General features: G+C 44.3%; 1 protein-coding gene across 4 annotated transcripts in view; it reads right to left on the bottom strand.

Moving 5' to 3' along the window:
• The window catches only part of TTF1 (transcription termination factor 1), a 90,339-nt gene that overhangs the window by 41,658 nt on the left and 25,963 nt on the right, over nt 1-22,718 (bottom strand). For 3 of the 4 annotated variants that reach the window (XM_077477757.1, XM_077477775.1, XM_077477748.1), the window contains exons 5-7: nt 14,827-15,012; nt 12,440-12,518; nt 8,065-8,195 (exon numbers count right to left, since the gene is read on the bottom strand). In XM_077477757.1, coding sequence (XP_077333883.1) covers nt 8,065-8,195; nt 12,440-12,518; nt 14,827-15,012 — 396 coding nt within the window. The remainder of the gene's footprint in view (nt 1-8,064; nt 8,196-12,439; nt 12,519-14,826; nt 15,013-22,718) is intronic. The other variant, XM_077477767.1, reaches the window with a different exon arrangement.

Below are 22,718 nucleotides of genomic sequence, written 5' to 3'. Positions count from 1 at the left end.
CAGTCTGGTGTGCAATTCTAAAGGGTGGCTGAAAAAATGTTGAAAAACACCACTCAATCCACACAAGAGGGTGGAAGCATCCCCCCCCTCAAGCCAGGACATTGTATTCTGACAGTGGATCTTGCTGCTGTCAAAATACACTGATCAGCTGCTGCAGCCAATGATTGTAAAACATTTTCCAACCTGGCTGTTTAAAAGAAGTCTTTCCAATGATCCATTTCTGTCAAACAGGGAGGGTCACACACTGATCGAAATTTGACCAGTATCTGCTAAACTGGCTGAATTTGACCAGTATCTGCTAAACTGGCTGAATTTCTGGGTGGCCATTCCTGCAGAGTGCATGTGATGGCGACATCACCGGCTGCATGTACAGTAAATGTCTCCTAAACAGTGCAAGTTTAGGAGATATTTACATTACCAAAAGGCAAGCCTTATTATAGGTTTACCTATAGGTAAAAGTCATGCATGGGAGTTTACTCCCAGTTTAAAAAAAAGTGCATAGTACAACCACTTTTCTTTAGTATTGGATACAGTACGGAAGTGTTAAAAACCCTGTTGGTTTAATTTTTGCTGTTTATGCCCCACTGTGGAGATTTTTCTTCCCATCTTGAGGACACAACAGGCGGTGAAAGGATATTTCTCCAAGGAGAAGGGAATTCCCTTTTGGGTCCTAAACAGTTTCCCTAGTGGAATAGTTACCTTTATTAATTTGGAGATTGTCCACGCTAGTCCTAAAGTTAAATGTGAAGCCCAAACTTTTTTTTGTTTTGGTCTTTTGGAAAGAGGGTAGAAGAGTTAGAACACCTGTCAACTTATTACTCTCTGTGGGAGATTTACTAAAACTGGTGCACACAGAATCTGGTGCCACTGAGCACAGTAACCAATCAGCTTCCAGGTTTTATTGTCAAAGCTTAATTGACCAAGTTGAAGTTAGAAACCTATTGGTTACTATGCGCAGCTGCACCAGATTCAGTTTGCTTCAGTTTTAGAAAATCTCCCCTTCTGTGTCCCTGCTAGGTAGTATATGTCCTGCTGACCACTGTCACTGGGTGATGGGAAATCCAATATTTTACATCTGTCACCAGAACAAGAGGTGAGAGAAAATATCACAATTGGGACATCTGTTTGTTCCAGTACTGTGCAAAATGTTGGACAGGTGTGAAAAATGCTGCAAATTAAGAATGCTTTCAGAAATAGAAGCGTTAATGGTTTATTTTTATCAATTAACAACATGGAAAGTAAATGAACAGAAAAGAATCCAAATCAAATCAATATTTGGCGTAACCACCCTTTTCCTTCAAAGCATCAATTCTTCTAGGTACACTTGCAGTTTTTGAAGGAACTCTGCAGGTAGGTTGTTTCAAACATCTTGGAGAACTAACCACCAATCTTCTGTGAATGTAGGCCGCCTCAAACCCCATCCGTCTCTTAATTTAATCCCAGACAGACTCAATGTTGAGATCAGAGCTCTGTGGGGGCCAAACATCACTTCCAGGACTCCTTGTTCTTTATACTGAATATAGTTCTTAATGACATTGGTTATATGTTTTGGGTTATTGTCCTGCCGCAGAATATATTTGGGGCCAATCACATGCCACCCTGATGGTATGGCATGATGGATAAGTATCTGCTTGTATTTCTCAGCCTTGAGGACACCATTGGATTCTGACCAAATCTCCAACTGCTGCCATTTTTCTGCACCCCAGTTCCTATGTTTTCATGCATAGTTGAGTCGCTTAGCCATGTTTACACATCCGAGGCTTGCTTTTTTGGCCGCAATTCTACCAAGATGACAATTTCTGGCCAGACGTCTCCGGACAGTAGATGGGTATACCTGGGTGCTGAGAAATACAGGCAAATACTTATCCATCATACCATACCATTAGGGAGGTGTGTGATTGATCCAAAATGTATTCTGCAGCAGGACAATGGCCCAAACATACAGCCTAAGCCATTGAGAACTTTCCTCAGCGTAAAGAACAAGTGATGGTTTGGCCCAAATAGAGCCCCGATCTCAACAAAATGCAGTAGTAATGGCGTAATAAGTGTTGTGTGTTTATAAATATTACATTTTTGTGGTTTTCCAAATACAGAAACTAATAGGAACATTCAGGGTAACTTCCTGCTGATCTCAATGCCACGCCTCTGAAGAGACTGAAGTATCTCTAGGAAAATAGATAAGAACAGCAGCGTGCAATCTGAGTGTAATATATTAACAGATTTATTATGGAGAAAAGACAAAATTATTATTATACAGGATTTATAAAGCGCCAGTTTGCACAGCGCTTTACAACATGAGGGCAGACAGTACAGTTACAATACAATTCTATACAGGAGGAATCATTACACCTTACAACCTAGGAGGGAGGGTCAAGTGATACAAAAGGTAATAGCTGTGGGGGATGATCTGATGGAGGAAGTAAAAGTACAGTTGTTAGGTGGGGGCCGGATAGGCTTCTCTGAAGAGGAGAGTTTTCAGGGAGTGTCTAAAGGCAAGCAGAGTAAAAAAATAGTCTGACAGATTGGGATAAGGAGTTCCATAGGTTTGGAGAGGCTCAGGAAAAGTCCTGGAGATGAGCATGGGAGGGGGTGATGAGGGAACTAGAGAGCAGGAGGTCTTGGGAGAAACAAAGGGAACAAGTAGGCTGGTGTTTTGAGACTAGGTTAGTGATGTAGCCAGGGGCCGAGTTGTGGATGGCTTTGTAAGTTATTAGCATTTTGAATTTAATTTGTTGGGTGAGTGGAAGCCAGTGAAGGGATTGACAGAGAGGGGTAGCAGACACTGAGCGGTTGGTAAGGTGGATGAGCCTGGCAGCAGGATTCATGATGGACCTGAGGGGGTGGGGGGTAGCCTGTGTAAAGACATCAGGCTGCATGACAGCTTGGATGAGGAAGTGGAAATAAACAAGATGGTGGAGGGCTTCTTGCGGGATGGGTCTGCTCCGCATCCCACAAGAAGCCCTGCACCATCCTATTGGTTTCCACTTCCTCATCTAAGCGGTCATCCAGCCTGATGTACAGACTTTCCAAGCTGCACGTTTTAGGAAGAGAGAGGCTCCCCAGCCCAGATGTATGAGCTGCCTGCTTTCGGATTATGTACAAAAAAAGCCATTTATTCTTCCATACACCCAGTATTTCTATTCTGGTCTGAGGTTCCCTGTTGTGCGACTGTCCACCAGAAACTCTTACTATGTGATGAACCCGATTTTAACTGTCACAATGCGAGTTGCCATTTGTCTTTTTACCATAATAAATCTGTTAATGTACTACACTCAGTTTGTGCCCTGCTGTTATCTGCTCAACATGGAGTCTGTCTGGGATGACATGAAGAGACAGAAGCATTTGAGGCAGCTTACATCCACAGAAGATCTGTGATTAGTTCTCCAAGATGTCTGGAACAACCTACCTGCTGAATTCCTTCAAAAACTGTGCGCACGTGTACCTAGAAGAATCAATTAGCCAAAGGGTAGTCACACAAAATATTGATTTGATTTAGATTGTTTTTCCGTTCACTTTGCATTTTGTAAATTGATAAAAATTAACAAATAAAAAATATATATATATTATATTTGTAATAGTTACTTTGGTTGAAAAAAAAAAAAAAAAGTCCATCTAGTTTAACCAATAAAAAAGGGGGGAAAAAAATAAAAAATACAATCCTATAGCCATAGTTGATCCAGAGGAAAGTAAAATATCCAGCAAAGCATGATCCAATATGTTCCACCAGTGGAAAAATTCCTTCCTGATCCCCCAAGAGGCAATCCGATATTCCCTGGATCAACTTTACATGTTAGTATCCAGTTATATTACCGTATATACTCGAGTATAAGCCGAGATTTTCAGCCTCTTTTTTGAGGCTGAAAGTGCCCCCCCTCGGCTTATACTCGAGTCATCGCTGTCTGTCTGCCCGATCAGCGTGTCGAGCAGACAGACAGCGGCCATTCTAGGATTCAAAGGCCGCGCCTCCGTCTCCGCCTTCGCCTGTGATAGGCGGAACACTGAATTTCCCAGCAGTCTGTGTTCCGCCTATCACGGACGTCCTCTCATCCTCGTCCGTAGTATGAGGATGAGCGGACGTCCATGATAGGCGGACCACTGACTGCTGGGAAATTGAGTGTTCCGCCTATCACGGACATCCGATAGGCGGAACACTCAATTTCCCAGCAGTCAGTGGGAAATTGAGTGTTCCGCCTATCACCGACGGAGGCGCGGCTTTTGAATCCTAGAATGGCCACCGACGAAGAGCTGCGGGACGGGCCGGGACGCAGGCCGGGACGGGACGCAGGCCGGGACGGGACGCAGGCCGGGACGGGACGCAGGCCGGGACGGGACGCAGGCCGGGACGGGACGCAGGCCGGGACGGGACACAGGCCGGGACGGACACAGGCCGGGACGGACACAGGCTGGACGGACACAGGCAGGCTGGACACAGGTAGGCTGCACGGACACACACACACACACACACACACACACACACGGATGCATGCACACACAGGGATGGATGGACACACACGGATGCATGGACACACACACACACACACACACACACACACACACACACACACGGATGCATGCACACACACAGGGATGGATGGACACACACACACACGGATGCATGGACACACACACACACACACGGATGCATGGACACACACACACACGGATGCATGGACACACACAGGGATGGACGACACACAGGGATGGACAGGCATGTCTCACCCTCGGCTTATACACGAGTCAATAATTTTTTCCAGTTTTTTGGGGGTAAATTGGGGACCTCGGCTTATATTCGGGTCGGCCTATACTCGAGTATATACGGTATGTACATTTAAGAAAGAATTTAGGCCTTTTTAAAGCAATCTACTGAGTTTGGCAGAACCAGCTCTTAAGGGAGTCTATTCCACAACCCTTAGTGTAAAGACACCTTTCCGTATTTGGAGATTAAAGCTCTTTTCCTCTAGACGTGTGCCCCCTTGTCCTCTGTGATGAGCTTAAAAGCGGTTGTATACCCCCCCCCCCCCCCCCAAATAATTTTTTTCTCTACACCTGTAAGGCAAAAGGCATATTGAGCTAGTATACACTGCATACTAGCTCATTATGAAATACTTACCTTAGAACGAGGCGTCGGTAACTCACCTGGTCCACGCCGAGGTAGCCAACATGTTACCTCGGCGTGTCTTCACAGCGCTGGAGCCGCAATGTCGTCACTCATGCACACGCGCGGGAGACTTCTTTCCGGCATCTGCTGGGCTTTCAGCCGAGAATCCCCTGTGCGCATGCATTGCTGAAGTCAGGGGCTGCGAGGGGAATATATCTTAAACCGTACAGGTTTAGGAGATATTCTTTTTACCTACAGGTAAGCCTTATTATAGGCTTACCTGTAGGTTAAAGTTATAAAATTAACTATACAACTACTTTAAAGTGAATCATTTTTGAAAGTATTCTTACTTCACAACATTTCTTCACACTAGTATAAAGCTAGGTTCACACTACTGCGGGTGCAAGAATGCATGTAAATCGCACACGTTCCTGCACCCACAGCCAAAGCATACTGCCGTTTAGCAGTTGCACATTTAATCGCTTCACGCTATAGCCAAAAGACGGCTGCAGCACGGACGCTATCTGCCAGGAGGCCGTCCCTGGACATCCTCCCTTTAAGCTCCCCTCTGTGTGCCGCCGCGGGCGCGCATTGGGGAAGTTCTGTGCTGGCTGTGTCCCCCGGACACAGCCAGTCACAGATCGCTATAAACGGCCAATCACAGCGGCCGTTTACAGCGTGATCGGCGTGTCCAATTAGAGATGATCTCATAAGTAAACATATGAGATCATCTCTCATTGTCGGCTTTCCCTCCTCACACAGACAGCGTGTGAGGAGGGAAGAGATGAACCGCTGCAGAGATGCAGCTGTTAGTGAAAAAAAATAAAATGAAAAGTGCCCATCTGTCCCCAGTGCCACGTTTCATCAGTGCCACGTGTCAGTGCCACCTGTCAGTGTCACGCGCCATCTGTTATCAGTGTCACGTGTCATCAATGCCAGGTATCAGTGTCACGTGTCATCAATGCCAGGTATCAGTGTCACGTGTCATCAATGCCACCTGTATCAGTGCCACGTATTAGTGCCACCTGTCATCAGTGCCACGTATTAGTGCCACCTGTCATCAGTGCCACGTATTAGTGCCACCTGTCATCAGTGCCACGTATTAGTGCCACCTGTCATCAGTGTCACGTATTAGTGCCACCTGTCATCAGTGCCACGTATTAGTGCCACCTGTCACCAGTGACACGTATTAGTGCCATTAGTCCAATGTGAGATGATCTCATATGTAAACATATGAGATCATCTCGCAGAGCCGCTGTCTGTGTGAGGAGGGAGAGATGAACGGCTGCAGTGGCCATAAGTGTGAAAAAAATTAAAAAAGTGCCATCCGCCCCAGTGCCATCCTCCCCCAGTAGCATGCTCCCCCAGTGGCATGCTCCCCCAGTGGCATGCTCCCCCAGTGCCATCCTGCCCCCAGTGCCATCCTGCCCCCCAGTGCCATCCTGCCCCCCAGTGCCACCTGTTAGTGCCATCTGTCCCCAGTGCCACCTGTTGTCAGTGCCATTTGTCCCCAGTGCCACCTGTCGTCAGTGCCACGTATAAGTTCCATCTGTCATCAGTGCCACATAGTGCCATCTGTCATCAGTGCCACATATTAATGCCATCTGTCATCAGTGCCACGTATCAGTGCCATTTGTCATCAGTGCCACCTGTCAGTGTCACGTGCCATCTGTTGTCAGTGTCACATGTCATCAATGCCACTTATCAGTGCCATCTGTCATCAGTGTCACGCGTCATCGGTGCCACGTATTAGTGCCATCTGTCATCAGTGCCACGTATTAGTGCCATCTGTCATCAGTGCCACGTATTAGTGCCATCTGTCATCAGTGCCACGTATTAGTGCCATCTGTCATCAGTGCCACGTATTAGTGCCATCTGTCATCAGTGCCACGTATTAGTGCCATCTGTCATCAGTGCCACGTATCAGTGCCACGTATTAGTGCCATCTGTCATCAGTGCCACGTGTAAGTGTCATCATTGCCACGTATCAGTGCCATCTGTCATCAGTGTCACGTGTCATTGTCCTGGTGCTCCAGGGCCTTCAAAAGTGTAATAGGTAGTCAACAAGTTAGATGTGTAATTTATGCTCCTAGAACATGTGATGGCACTCCCTGCATGTTGGGCCTCTCTATGTGGCCAGGCTGTGGAAAAGTCCCGCATGTGGTACCATAATACTCAGGAGGAGTAGCAGAATTTATTTTGGGACATTATTTGTGGTATACACATGCCACATGAGAGAAATAACCTATTACAATGACAATTTTGTGGAAAAAATGAAAATAAAAAATCTTCATTTTGCAAAGAATTGTGGGAAAAAATTACAACATCAAAAAGATCACCATTCCCTCTTACTAAATACCTTGGAATGTCTACTTTCAAAAAAGGGGTCATTTGGGGAGTATTTATGTATACTTTCCTGGCTTATTCAGGACGCAAGAAATGAGGGGAATAGATTCATGTCTTTTTTATTTATTTTTACTAGTAATGGTGGCGATCTGTGATTTTTATTAGATTGCGGCGGACAGATCGGACACTTAGGAGGAGATCAAGGGGTTAACTGTGTTCCCTATGGGCGTTCCAACTGTGGGGGGGGGGGGAACTGTAGGGGAGGAGAAAGTATAAAACACACGATCTGTCTCCTCTCCTCTGAGAGAACCGGGATTTGTGTGTTTACACACAGGTCCCGGTTCTCGCTCTGCCTCGAGTGACCGCGGGTGCCTGGTGGTCATCGCGTCCGCTGGGTACGCGCATCGGCTCTGGGGAAAATAAGTGACGTACAGCTACAGCGATTTGCGCAGCCATGCCAACCTGCCGCGTGTCGGCTGGTTGGCTAGCGGTTAAAAATAACAGCTTTGGAGTCTCATATAAATGTTGTATGGATGAGCCTCCTTTAAAGCAGGTTACCATTTTAGCTACAGAAATCATACAATAAAAGAGACCATTGTATATTTATGAACAAAGCTTACCATGCCTGAGCTGCGAGGCTTTTAACTGAGTATGTGTATTGTTTCGGCCAACTAATTTTGCAACAGCAGTCCAATTATTCCCGTATTCGGATATCCCTTTCTGCAGTTTTTCCACGTCTTCTTTTGTAAAACTGGAAAAAAACACAGCAGTGGCTAATAGGGCAAATTAGGCAAGATAGCAGCTTCCTTGGCTGTAAAGAATTGAAAGGTTTAGTTCTGCCTTAACCCCTTCCCGTCCCGCCTAAGTGCCGGTACATACTGATGCGAATTTGATGCGTTACAAAAAGCCTAGATTCGCATGTCATTCAAAAAGACATTGTGTGCAATGACGGTTAGTCACATCTGTGCTTTATGATTGCTATGCGAATATCATGCGGCAGCAGTGCGATTTTCCTCTCCATAGACATCAATGGAAACCGACATGAAATTGCATCTCGTGTTCGGATGTGTGCAAATACTTAATTTTCTGTGCAGATTTTTACATAATTACAATCGCACTGTCTTTAGCACAAATTGCAACACAAAATCGCACTGAAAACCAGCAAAAATCTGCATAAGAATTGCACACATTCACATTGCATAAGTGTGAACCCAGACGAAGGGTAAAATAAATGTTAATGCCAGAGCACAACTTTGCCATGTGTTAGTAAAACTGTACATAGTCATATTATCACAACTACTTTGTGCATCCAGGTGGATTATACCTTGTTTTTTCCAGGACAAATTTGAGCTCTAATTTGGTGCTAAATGATAACAGAAATCTCCTGATTTATTATTACCATAAGGAAAAGATGATTAAATAAAAAAAAAAAATAAGTCTTTCGCTATATAGTACTACCATAACCTACTACCAAAAAACCACCCAAAATTGTTTTGCTTTCAAAGATGGCAGCGATACAACAACTAACATGCACCTATGTGGTATGTACCCATAGTACAGCCCAGAACCAATGTGCGCATTTCATTTTTTTAATCCTACCTAAAACACACCGAGACTAGCCATCACCTTTGACCCTTAAACACTAACTTAGATCAAACCTTGTCTTGTCTTAGGTATTTTTTTCTTTTTTCAAAGATTTGTTAATTTTTCTCTGCAAGGATGGAGAGAGCGAGAAAGTGAGAGAGAGAGTGAGAGAGAGAGAGATACAATGCATCTCTCCCTTTCATTCAGAGAGAGATAAAAACAAAAAACTGTAAAAAAACAAACAAAAAAAAAACTAAAAAACAAAGTGACCACCATTCAGAGGCAATCAGATCCTTAATACGGGACCCAGGGCTCCGGGTGAGACCCCAGTCTCTGTGCTGGGTGCTTGCTTTCAGCACAAAGACATATGCAGGCAAAAAAAAAACAGGGGTTGAGTTTATTCTGCTCATTCTCTCTCCCCCCTTTATTTAATCACTTTTATTGCTACCACAAGAAATGCAAACATCTTTTGTGATGTAAACAAAGCACGGCAGGTCCTCTTCATGGAGATGTATGTGCTCTATAAGACCTCAAATCTCTCTCTCCTGTACAATTAAAAGGCTGCTGATCTAGCTGACACATTCTAATTGCTTCGGCTGAAGAGTCCGCCATATAGGCTACCGCGGAGGACAAGGTAGTGGAAGAATAGAATATCTCCTGCTTGGCTGAATCTGCTAACACGTGAGCCTTTAGCGGGTTAACCCAATATTCCAGATTTCTAGCTACGCGTGTCTTAGCCATTGCTGGTTTTAAACTGTTCATGATCGATTGCCAAGATCTATTGAGCAAAAAGATCCATTCGCTTATCTATCGGATCCCCATGTCATGGACCTAGAGACCTGGGAGAAGGCAGCATTGAGCTTGGGGACATTATTCCATATTGCAGAGGAGTCTTCCTCAAAAGGAAATAGTCTCTTGTGGGCTCTTGAAAAAAATAAAATAAAAAATGTCTTCGTTTCTTGCCATTCTTTCTTTATGGAATCTGAAATGACAGAATGTACTGGAAATGTCCGCCCTTTAGGCTCACTTAGACCTGCATACATACGGTCATGCAGTGTTGGCTCCCTTTTTTCTTTGCTTAAGCCAAGGGTAACACGTAAGGCTCTAAGAAGTCCATCAACCTCTTCAAGGGATAGTTTAAATTTGGAGGGTGCCATTTCCGCACCCTCACCCTCCTCCTCCTCCGAACAGTCATTGGAAGGAGTGGGGGACTGTCCCCTAGTGGTAGGATCTTGTGGTAGTGTCTCCAACACTGGGACAGTAGAACCCTGGGAAGACTAAGATGTGGAGGGCTGGCTAGCAACCGGATTGACCAACGAGTCATGGAATGACTGAATCGTGGCATAGTGTTACTTTTTTACTGAGGCAAGCAAGTCATCAGAGACAAAAGCAGATTCCTCCTTGACCAAGGAAGCAATGCAAGTGCTGCATAATGCTTTCTTCTAATATTCCCCCATCTTAGCCTTGCATGAGGGGCATCTCTTTTTGTGCTTGAATCAGAGCTTTTGGCCTAAGAGAGGAAAACGAAACAGGAAAAAACCAGGGGGCCTTTTCTGAGACCCAGTCTCTTCCAGTGGACCACCCAAAGGTGAACTAAGAGGGGTAGAAACAACAATCTCAAGTGCCCAGACAGGCCCCTAGCACCAGGGAAAAAAAAAAAAGGAAGACCCGGAACCCCAAGTAAAGGATCGGGCAGATTTAAGAAACTGCCCCCTACCTGAGACTTGCTGATGCCTGTGACTGTCCCCACTGCTGTAGATTGCACTGCATCCTCCATAGCTGGCGTGCAGCGCTTCAACCGTGGGTTCATACGCCACTCTGGACTTCCATAGTGCCACAGCACCGGACCGGAAGCAAAATTGGCTGCCAGCACAAGCCCTGCATCCTCCCCCTGTGCCCAGCCATCAGAAATTAGGCCAGGCGTCGACACGCTCTTAGGAAATGTCACTTCCGGCGTGGCCGAAACTCTTCCCGGCCACCGAAAAATGGCGGCGGCGCATACACAGCCGCCGCTTTGCAAAACCAGAGTTGGCCAGCCAGATCTACTGTGGCTCTCCACAAGCACTTAAGAGGAAGAGGAGCCGGAGAAGACCTCTGCAGAAGCCCCGGTAAGACGGGAGGGCTAGGGTCTTGAAAAGGAAAAATAAAAAAAAAAGGGGGGGGGGAACTGTAAGGAACCTGTCTCTCAGGAGCACCCAAAAGATCTGGAGGAAGGAGGTGTTTCCTGTGGTCCGGTGGGAGGAGTCACGATCTCTCAGACGCTGTCCTGAAAGACGCTTTGGGAAAATTTCAAGGGGTATGAATAATTTTTCAAGGCACTGTGCGTACTAGGGCCAATTTAGACAGGAGCCAATGAATCTACCAGCATATCTTCGGAGTGTTTTTTTTGTTGAGGGAGGAAGAATAATAGGAAAGGGGCATGCAAGTTTTTTCCCCTGGGAGTGCATAGTAGTGAAAGCATTTAAATAAGTGTGCATATGAAAACTTTTAGGTGTTTAGATTACCTGTTCACCCAACAAACACTGCGGTTCCTTCTGCTGGCTCGTATGTCCTGTAAAGGAAGTCGAGACTGCTGCAGGGAAGAGCAAGTATTCTACACACCTAGAATGGTGTAAGGTGGCAGCTTTTCACTGGCTGCCTCTTCTATTACAGGCCGAGAAGAAAAGGATGGCTGCACACCAAAGGAAAAAGGATCCAATATTTTTTATTTTATTTTTAATAAAAAGGACAGATGAAAGCCAACAAGACAGTGTCACAGAACACAGAAGGTGATGCATTTCACACTGACCACAGCACTTCTACAAACCCTCGTCTGGAGAGGCACAAGAACCCACAAAGAAAGATCTTACTTTGCTCTGTGGACATCTAAACACACATTTGGGGAATTCACAATAGCAGTAAGGAGATAAGAGTTCTATAGCCACTAAAGATACAATGCCCAATTCCAATGCACACATTCCTGGTTAGAAATGGCTGTGTATGTAAGCAGGTGCTGCAGCGACCATTGGCTGGAACTGAGGATAGTCAAAGCAGAAGAAAGTCACCATCACACCATGAATCTTCAATATGGGTCCAAAGTTTTGTTCAGAGATCACAACGTTCCAGCGCCTCACAGGAACACTTCATCAAGCATATCTCATGCCTGATGAAAGGGTCCTACGAGGCTCTGAAACATTGTTCTTGCTGTAACAATGTGAATAAAACTTTGGATCCACATTGGAGAACCACAGTGAGCTGGTGAAGTTTTTCTGCTACACCCACTAGAAACATGCACTTCTTCCAATGTCCTCTGTTGAGATGTTCTCAGTAAACTTAATTTAATGTCCAATGATGGACCAAGCAATTAACATTCTTTATAATTAATTCAGTCAATATAATAATGCGTGCTTGTTAATTAATGCAATAACTTACCGTCCCTTATTTCCAGACAAATCATATAACTTTGATCCTCGATTCTGAACTTCTCTTACAGGACGGGCTAGTCCTATTGCTGGGGAAGAAAATATATTAAGTCATCAAATGGTGAAAATGGTTATGGTCTAGAAATCTATACTCCAGTTGGATATCTGTCCAATTAAAGCCTTACCCCGGACATTTTATAAAAAATTTTTTTAACATTATGGATAGCCAGGGAAAGAGTTTGTGACTCCACTAGGAGAACTTCACTTACTCCCTGCCTCTGGCACATGAGGACCAGAGATCAGTGGAGCGCTGGTCATTGGGGGGGGGGGGGGGAATAAAAGTCTTTTTAAAGCATATTTTATTTGGGCTGTAGGTGCATAGAATCAGTTTAAAAGAGAAGTATGGACTTTTTAAATAATAAACCTTTATCCTCACCTAGATGGATGTATCAATCCGATGCTGCATCTGTACAATAAAAAAGATAGCAGGACCATTCAGAAAGTGTTGTGCGACTCGCACATGCGCAGTAGGAAAACCAGCTGTGAAGCTGCAAGGCTCCACTTCCTATTTCCCTTACTACAGATGACACCACCTGCGCCCGAAGCAGACTGACAAATCGGCTAGGGGTGCTGACACAATGGGATCCCCTGGACAGGTAGGTGTCCTTATAAAAAAAAGTCAACAGCTACAGTATTTATAGCTGCTAACTTTTTAATTTTTATTTTTTTTAACAGACTGGAACAACCGTTTTGATTTTAGACCAACTTTAACCACTTCAGCCTCGGAATATTTGGCTGCTCAATGACCAGGCCATGTTTTGTCGTGCGACCTTGTACCCAAACATAATTGGAGTCCCTTTTTCCCCACAAATAGAGCTTTCTTTTGTACTTTTTGCAATAATAAATATCTCCAATGCTTTTCTTTTTTTTTTTTTTTTTTTTAAAGCAATTTTTTTCCTTAGTTTTGGCCAATATATATTCTTCTACATATTTTTGGTAATTGTGTATTGATTGTTTTGTGCAAAAAAGTTATAGCGTCTACAAAATAGGGGAAAGATTTATAGCATTTTTATTATTATTATTTCTTTACTAGTAATGGCTGTGATCAGCAATTTTTTTTTATCGGGACTGCGACATTATGGCAGACAGATCAGACACTTTTTACACATTTTTGGAACCACAGGCATTTATACAGCGATCAGTGCTATAAATATGCACGATTACTGTGTAAATGTCACTGGCAGAGAAGGGGTTAACACTAGGGGGGGGGATCAAGGGGTTAATTGTGTGTCCTAAGGAGTGATTCTAACTGTGGGGTGATGGGACTGCCTGGGTGAGGAGACTGATCATTGTTCATACTGATCACTCTCCTCACCCCTGACAGCACAGAGATCTCTCTGTTTATAATGATCTCCGTTCTGACTCTGTGTGGAGCGATCATGGGTGCCCAGTCATCGTGACTGCTGGACACTCGCATCAGCTCCAGCGCTGCGCCCCCTAGTGGTCAAAAGGCGAACCGACGTAAGGCGTAAGACAACTGTGGCGACTGGTCAGGAAGGGGTTAAAGCAGAACTTCATGTAAAAATGAAAAACTAAATTTGCAGGCTTCCCATAATTTGTGTATATTACAAACTGTGTAAGCTTAAGATTATCAATACTATCCTGCCATTTCCCTGCTTGTTCCCTTATTTCTAGTGCCAAGCAGACAGACGCTATTCAAATGACTATCCCCCTGGCATTGTCGGTGCCCGGCAGCTGCACTGCTAAATTATGCACTGAACATTTCTGGGCACAGAGTTGCTTTGTTTCGTGTGCCAAGTGCTGTTAGCATCCAAAAGCATTGGTGACGTGAAGGAAGTTTCCTCCAGTGTGCAGGTGTCGTCACTGTCACAATCCACTCTGACATTGCTCAGTCTTAGACCTCATGCACACTGAGCGTTTTTAAATGCTGCTCTTAGGGGCATCTGGCTTTTTTTATTCTGCCGCTTCTAAACGCCCCTGCATTTAAGCCTGTGTGTCCATGAACATACAGCCGTTTAGAAGCCGGGGCAGCTATGTTTTGGCAGAAAACACACTTGACGCATGTAAACATGTCTAAATGCATGTCAAAATTATTCTGGCCAATTAAATGAACGCCCAAGCACATGACACGCCTTAACGTTTCAAGCATTTATTTCTACCAAAATGCTGCTGCCAGGAGGAAAGGCCTCTATGAGAGATAGCAAAATGTTTAGTGTGCAATATTATAATATATACTCTATATATATATATATATATATATATATAAAATTTACACACATTTTACCTTGCCTTTCCAGCTACTATGCAAGGTGCACAGTAATCACGCCTATAGCTCACACAATCATCAGATGGAAACATATATTATACATAGATTACCGATTCGTTGGCGAAAGTGGAATTTTTTCTTTAACTTTTCGATCGTGCGCTTCTCGTCTGGAAACCTATAACTGTGAAAGAGCACCTCGCCTGACTGCAACCCTGCTAACTTCATGAAGGCTTCTACATTTGTCTTGATCAGTTCATCTTCTGTCCTGGAAAATCGTCCAGTTTCAAACATGATTCCTAAAGGAGAAGATACACATTACCACTAATCTCTTTAAAGAGACGCTGCCATGAGACCTAAGTTTGTTAAAGAGGTGAGAGCAACAACATCCTTTTCATTAATCTATCCATAATGGCTTTTCATAAATCGTTATTTACTTAGTTTTTTTCCCTTGTAACATACCCCCATAAGCTCCCCCCCCCCATCTTCATTTGATTGAAATGAGCAGTACACATTATTGAAGTCATGTGCATTGCTCTATGTACACTACAAATCCCATAATCCCTAGCTGAGAGTGAGAGGATGGCTACGTTCTTACATAAAGTGGGACCATGAATTAAATGTAGCCACCTTCTAAACAGGAAGTTGGATTGTAGCAGCAAACAAAAAATAAAATTTTTGGAGGAGGCCAAGACCAAAAGAAGGGACTTTTTTTGTTAAAAATTACAAAATATTATATATACACACACACACACACACACACACACACACACACAGTATCTCACAAGTGAGTACACCCCCTCACATTTAAGTAAATATTTTATTATATCTTTTCATGTGACAACACTGAAGAAATTACACTTGTAAAGTAGTGAGTGTAAAGCTTGTATAACAGTGTAAATGTTCTGTCCCCTGAAAATAACTCAACACACAACCATTAATGTCTAAACCACTGGAAACAAAAGTGAGTAAAAATGAAAGTGAAAATAAGTGAAAATGTCCAAATTGGGTCCAAGGTGTCAATATTTTGTGTGGCTACCATTGTTTTCCAGCACTGCCTTAACCCTCTTGGACATGGAGTTCACCAGAGCTTTACATGTTGCCACTGGAGTCCTCTACCACTCCTACATGATGACATCACAGAGCTGGTGGATGTTAGAGACCTTGCATTCCTCCACCTTACGTTTGAGTATACCCCACAGATGCTCAATAAGGTTTAGGTCTGGAGACATGCTTGGCCAGTCTGTCACCTTTACCCTCAGCTTCTTTAGCAAGGCAGTGGTCATCCTGGAGGTGCATCTGGGGTCATGTTGAAATACTGCCCTGCGGCCCAGTCTCTGAAGGGAGGGGATCATGCTCTGCTTCAGTATGTCACAGTACATGTTGGCATTCATGGTTCCCTCAATAAACTGTAGCTCCCCAGTGCCCGCAGCACTCATGCATCCCCAGACCATGACACTCCCACCACCATCCTTGACTGTAGGCAAGACACACTCTTTGTACTCCTCCCCTGGTTGCCGCCACACATGCTCGACACCATCTAAACCAAATAAGTTTATCTTGGTCTAATCAGACCACAGGACATGGTTCCAGTAATCCATGTCCTTAGTCTGCTTGTCTTCAGCAAATTGTTTGCAGGCTTTCTTGAACATCATCTTTAGAACAGGCTTTCCGGGACAACAGTCATGCAGCTCAATTTGATGCGGTGTAATATCGTAGCATTGACAGGCTGACCCCCCAAACCTTCAACTTCTGCAGCAATGCTGGCAGCACTCATACGTCTATTTCCCAGAGACAACCTCTGACGCCGAGCACGTGCACTTAACTTCTTTGGTCGCCCTTGCCTGGCCTGTTATGAGTGGAGCCCGTCACTTGTCCTGTTAAACTGCTGTATAGTCTTGGCCACCGTGCTGCACCTCAGTTTCAGGGTCTTGGCAATCTTCTTATAGCCTAGGCCATCTTGTTGTAGAGCAACAATTATTTTTTTCAGATTCTCAGAGTTCTTTGCCATGAGGTGCCATGTTCAACTTCCAGTGATCAGGATGAGAGAGCGAGAGCGATAACACCAAATTTTAAAATCATAATGGCAACAGAAACTACCCAAATGCAAAGAAAAACTCACAAATAACTTCAGGTGAAATACAGGGCTCTGAAAACATGTGGTGTGGCTGTTTCAAGATGCACAATAAGGAGGCACTTGAAGAAAGATGGGCTGTATGGTCGAATCGCCAGAAGAAAGCTATTACTACGCAAATGCCAAAAAAGTATGCCGCTTACAATGCGCTAAACAGCACAGAGACAAGCCTCAAACTGTCTGGCACAAAATCATTTGGATTGATGAGACCAAAATTTAGCTTTTTGGACACAACCATAAACACTACATTTGGAGAGGCGCCAACGCCTATGATGAAAGGTACACCATTCCTACTGTGAAACACAGCGGTGGACTGCTTATGTTTTGAGGATGTGCGCGCTACAAACGGCACAGGAAATGTGGTCAAAATTGTTGGCAAGATGAATGCAGTGTGTTATCAAAAAATACTGGCGGAAAATTTACATTCTTCAGCCAGGAAGCTGTGTGTGGGACGTACTTAGACATTCCGACATGACAATGATCCAAAACACAAGACCAAGTTGACCTGTCATTGTCTACAGCAGAATAAAGTGAAGGTTCTGGAGTGGCCATCTAAGTCCCCTGACCTCAATATCATTGAGCCACACTGGGGAGATCTCAAACCTGTAGTTCATGCAAGACAGCCCAAGAATTTACAGGAACTAGAGGCTTTTTGCCAAGAGGAATGGGTAGCTTTACCATCTGAGAACATAAAGAGCCTCATCCACAAATATCACAAAAGACTTCAAGCTGTCATTGGTGTTAAAGGGGGCAATACACAATATTAAGAACTGGGGTATGTAAACTTTTGATCACAGTCATTTGGGTAGTTTCTGTTGCCAATATGATTAAAAAAAAAAAAAAAAAAAAAAAAGTAAACAGTTGATTGATAATAAATGGCGTCGGCCAAACACTGACCATGAGTGAAAGAAAAGTTTGTTTTATCAATTATATTCTCTGGAAAAAAAAAAAAAAAAAAGATATATATATATATTTTTTTTTTATATTATACACACACACACACACACACACACACACACACACACACACACACACACACACACAGTGAGGGATAAGAGTATTTGAGCCCCTGCTGATTTTGTACGTTTGCCCACTAACAAAGAAATAATAAAAAAAATCCATAAAAACACATTTCACAAAAAGTTAAAGAATGGATTTGCATTTTAATGAGTGAAATAAGTATTTGACCCCTTCGCAAAAAACATGACTTGTTTGCAATCACAGAGGTCAGATGTTTCTTGTAGTTGGCCACCAGGTTTGCACATATCTCAGGAGGGATATTGTCCCACTCCTCTTTGCAGATCCTCTCCAAGTCAATAAGGTTCTGAGGCCGACTTTGGTAACTCGAACCCTCAGCTTCCACTACACATTTTCTATGGGATTCGGGTCTGGAGACTGGCTAGGCCACTCGAGGAGCTTAAGGTGCTTCTTCTTGAGCCACTCCTTTACTGCCTTGGTCAAGTATTTTGGGTCACTGGCATGCTGGAAGTCCCAATCCATGACCCATTTTCAATGCCCTGGCTGAGAGAAGGAGATTCTCACCCAAGATTTGATGGTGCATGACTCCGTCCATTGTCTCTTAGATGTGGTGAAGTTGTCCTGGTCCCCTTAGCAGAAAAATCAACCCCAAAGTATAATGTTGCTTCTGTGGACAGGTGTCTTTAATACAGATAGCAAGCTGAGATTAGGAGTACTCCTTTTAAGAGAGTGCTCCTAAACCCAGCTCCTTACCTGTATAAAAGACACCTGGGAGCCAGAAATCTTACCGATTGATAGGGGATCAAATACTTTTTCTGGATATGTTTTTATTTTTCTGGATATGTTATTCTCACTGTTAAAATAAACTTACCATTAAAATGATATAGACTGATCATTTCTTTGTCAGTGGGCAAACATACAAAATCAGCAGGGGAGGACCCAGGCCCTACTAGACTCGTGGCAACAGGGCCTGCATTCATGGTTTGGCAGGTGTAACCTGATCAAGATGTGCATTCTGCCAAAATTCCTATACTTACCGCAAGCACTCCCAATCTCAATCCCCTCACAGTTCTTTAAAAAGGTACACACGCAACTTAATACCTTTATTTGGGCAAACAAGAAACCACGCTTACCCCATGCCCTCTTCTCCCTCCCTAAGTTAAATAGGAGCCTGGCGGTTCCTGATGTGAGGATATACTATCAGGCTGCCCATTTTGCCAGGGTCATTGATTGGTGCCGTCACCAGAAATCTAAATTATGGACACGTCTGGAACAAGCCCAAACACAAGTCCTGTTAGAAAGCGCAATTTGGTGCCGTGAACACCTGCCACCAAATCTGAAGAAGCACCCAACTAAAGGTACAACAATCCCTGTTGGCTCACAAGTATGTTTTACACACTTACTGTCCATGATTGAATCACCACTATTTCCCATCATAGGAAACTCTCAATTCCCTCCTGGGATGGATCCCCAAGTCAGAGATAGGCTTTACACAGCTAACCGCACAAGGGCACAACACTTTTTGACAAATGGATCTTGGGTCTCGATAGAAATGCTTACGGGTACCACAGGTCCATTTAGGCTGCCATTCTGGACCGCTCTCCAATTGAGACACTTCCTCATCTCTATACCTAACCCACAACATTTTAATAGGCCATTAACAACATTTGAAGAACTCTGTACGACAGAGGACACCCTTCCGAAGGTACTGTCAATGTATAGCCTCTTGATCTCTCCAGCGGAGGACATGACGTTGAACTTTATCAGTAAGTGGGAAAAAGACCTGAACTGCACTTTTACATCAGCCCAGGTTCAACGCATAATTATGTTCACCTTAAAATCATCCATCTGTACCAAAGTACAGGAAACAAATTACAAGCTCCTAACAAGGTGGTATCTCACCCCCACATGCTTTACATATCTAATACCCAGAGACGTCGGAAATCTGCTGGAGATGTCTGAGACAGAGGCACGATACTGCATATGTTTTGGTCCTGCCCTAAGCTTACTTCTTTCTGGGCTAAAATTGGAGAAATCATTCAGAAATTTACAGAGTACAATGTCCCAAATGACCCGAACTTTTTCCTACTACACGTTTCTACCATGTCGGCAAAATTATACAAGAAATCGATTGTGCGTCACCTCTTAAATGCTGCCAAAGCATGTATTCCACTCCGCTGGAAAAGCCAAACACCGCCAACAGTGGCAAGCTGGATTCAGAGAGTGGAAGATATCAGTAAGCTAGAAGACCTGGTGCTCTCTGCGAGACACCAACAGAAAAAATATGACAAGACATGGGCAATGTGTAAACAATTCATCCTCTCCCCAGAGGGCACTGCCCTTAGAGCTTCCTAGTGGGACACACACCCAAGTACACTTAAACCCCTGGGCCGTCTTGAGTCAACCAGGGCCCTAACCTGTCCCACCCTAATAATTTACCCCTGCTCTCCCTCCTCATCCCACCCCCCTCCCCACTTTCCACTTTGTCCTCCCCCTTCGTATTTTTCTTTTTTCTCTTTGCTTTCCGTGGTTAATGCAAGCGCACAAATAGTTCACTGGCTGAGGCTAGAGATGGAAAGGGGAAGGCAAAATGTGTAATGTATAAGCAGATGAAAGGACCCTAGGGCTCCTTAACTTATCCCTTTAGACAGATAGAGATAAATACGTAACATTCATAGCAATGTATACTTCATCATTTTATTTAATTTCAGCCTAACAAAATGCAATCCCTGTAATGAAATGGTACGATCAAATGAGCATATGTAACCTGCTATTCTTTCTTTTCACAATGTTGTTTATTATAGTGACTTTGTGTGCTTGTATTGTATTATCTTTGTCCACGTTGGGCGTTAATAAAAAACATTTATACTTGGGGGGGGGGGGGGGGGGGGGAAACAGCAGGGGATCAAATACATAGAGAGGGGAAAAAAGTATGTAGGTACAGTGCTCTGAAAAAGTATTTCCCCCTTCCTAATTGTTTTTTTTTTTTTTTGCATATTTCTCACACTTAAATGATTCAGATCAAACAAATTTTAATATTACACAAAGATAACACGAGTAAATCCAAGATGCAATTTTTAAATTATTATTTCATTTATTAAAGGGAAAAAAGCTGTTCAAACCTGCCTGTGAAAAAGGAATTTCCTCCTCCCATGCTGAACCATGAATGAACTGATTAACCCCTTGCCAACCAGCCGCCGTGATTTTACTGCAGCAGGTCGGTACGATCCCATGAGCCATCGTAGCTATACGTCGGCTCGAGGGATCGGGATAGCAGGCTGTTCTATGAGGAGAGGCGTGATAGATCGCAAGTTCCTATTAACTAGGAACCTCTAGGTCAGTCTCCTCCCCCTACCGTTAGAAGCGCAAACAGTGAACAGTTAACCACTTGCCGCCCGCCCTATAGACAATTGACGGTGGCAAAGTGGTTTCATAATCCTGATCGGACGTCATATGACATGATCAGGATTATGAGCCGCTGCGCGCCCCCGGGGGCGCGCATCGCGGCGATCGTTGTTGCGGGGTGTCAGTCTGACACCCGGCAACTACGATCTCATTAAAGAGTCTCCGACGGAGACTCTTTACCACGTGATCAGCCGTGTCCAATCACGGCTGATCACAGTGTAAATAGGAAGAGCCGGTGATCGGCTTTTCCTCACTCGCGTCTGTCAGACGCAAGTAGAGGAGAGCCGATCGGCTGCTCCTCTGACAGGGGGGGGTCTGCGCTGATCGATTATCAGCACCCCCCCCCCCCCCCCGAGGATGCCCACACTGGACCACCAGGGACGCCACCAGACCACCAGGGATGCCCAGCAAAAGGTAATCCTCCCTAGACCACCAGGGATGCCAGTCAGCACAATGGATGCCAATCAGTGCCCATAATGGATGCCAATCAGTGCCCACAATGGGCATCACTGATTGGCATGCATTGTTGTTTGGCACTCATTGGCATCCATTAGTACAGTATAACACCAATGCCGCCTATGAGTGCCCACCTGTGCCGCCTATGAGTGCCCACCCGTGCCGCCTATGAGTGCCCACCCGTGCCGCCTATCCATGCCCATCTGTGCCGCCCATCCATGCCCATCTGTGCCGCCCATCCATGCCCATCTGTGCCGCCCATCCATGCCCATCTGTGCCGCCCATCCATGCCCATCTGTGCCGCCCATCCATGCCCATCCGTGCCGCCCATCCATGCCCATCCGTGCCAGCTATCAGTGCCAATTTGTGCCCCCTATCAGTGTCCATCCGTGTCGCCTATCAGTGCCACATATCAGTGTCCATCAATTCCACCTCATCAGTGCCACTTCATTGGTGCCACATCATTGGTGCCCATCAGTGCCGCCTTATCAGTGCCCATCAGTGAAGGAGAAAACGTACTTATTTACAAAGTTTTGAAACTGAAACAAAAAAAACTTTTTTTTTTTCAAAATTTTCGGTATTTTTTTATTTGTAGCGCAAAAAATAAAAACCGTAGAGGTGATCAAATACCACCAAAAGAAATCTCTATTTGTGGGAAAAAAATTATAAAAATTTCATTTGGGTACAGTGTAGCATGACTGCGCAATTGTCATTCAAAGTGCGACAGCGCTGAAAGCTCAAAATTGGTCTGGGCAGGAAGGTGTTTAAGTGCCCTGTATTGAAGTGGTTAAACCCTTGATCGCCCCCTAGTGTTAACCCCTTCCCTGCCAGTGACATTTTTACAGTAAATCAGTGCATTTTTATAGCACTGATCGCTGTATAAATGCCAATGGTTCCAAAAATGTTTCAGAAGTGTCCAATGTGTTTGCCATAATGTCGCAGCCCTGATGGAAAAAAAAAAAAACAAAAAAAAAAAAATATTATATATTATAATAATAATAATAATAATAATAATAATAATTCGCAGATCGC

The sequence above is a fragment of the Lithobates pipiens genome, unplaced genomic scaffold (genome assembly GCF_037356315.1).
Source record: "Lithobates pipiens isolate NorthernLeopardFrog02 unplaced genomic scaffold, aLitPip1_a1.2 Scaffold_1, whole genome shotgun sequence".
NCBI lineage: Eukaryota > Metazoa > Chordata > Amphibia > Anura > Ranidae > Lithobates > Lithobates pipiens.
Note: the sequence above shows the minus strand (reverse complement) of the source record. Positions and strands in the feature narration are given on the sequence as shown.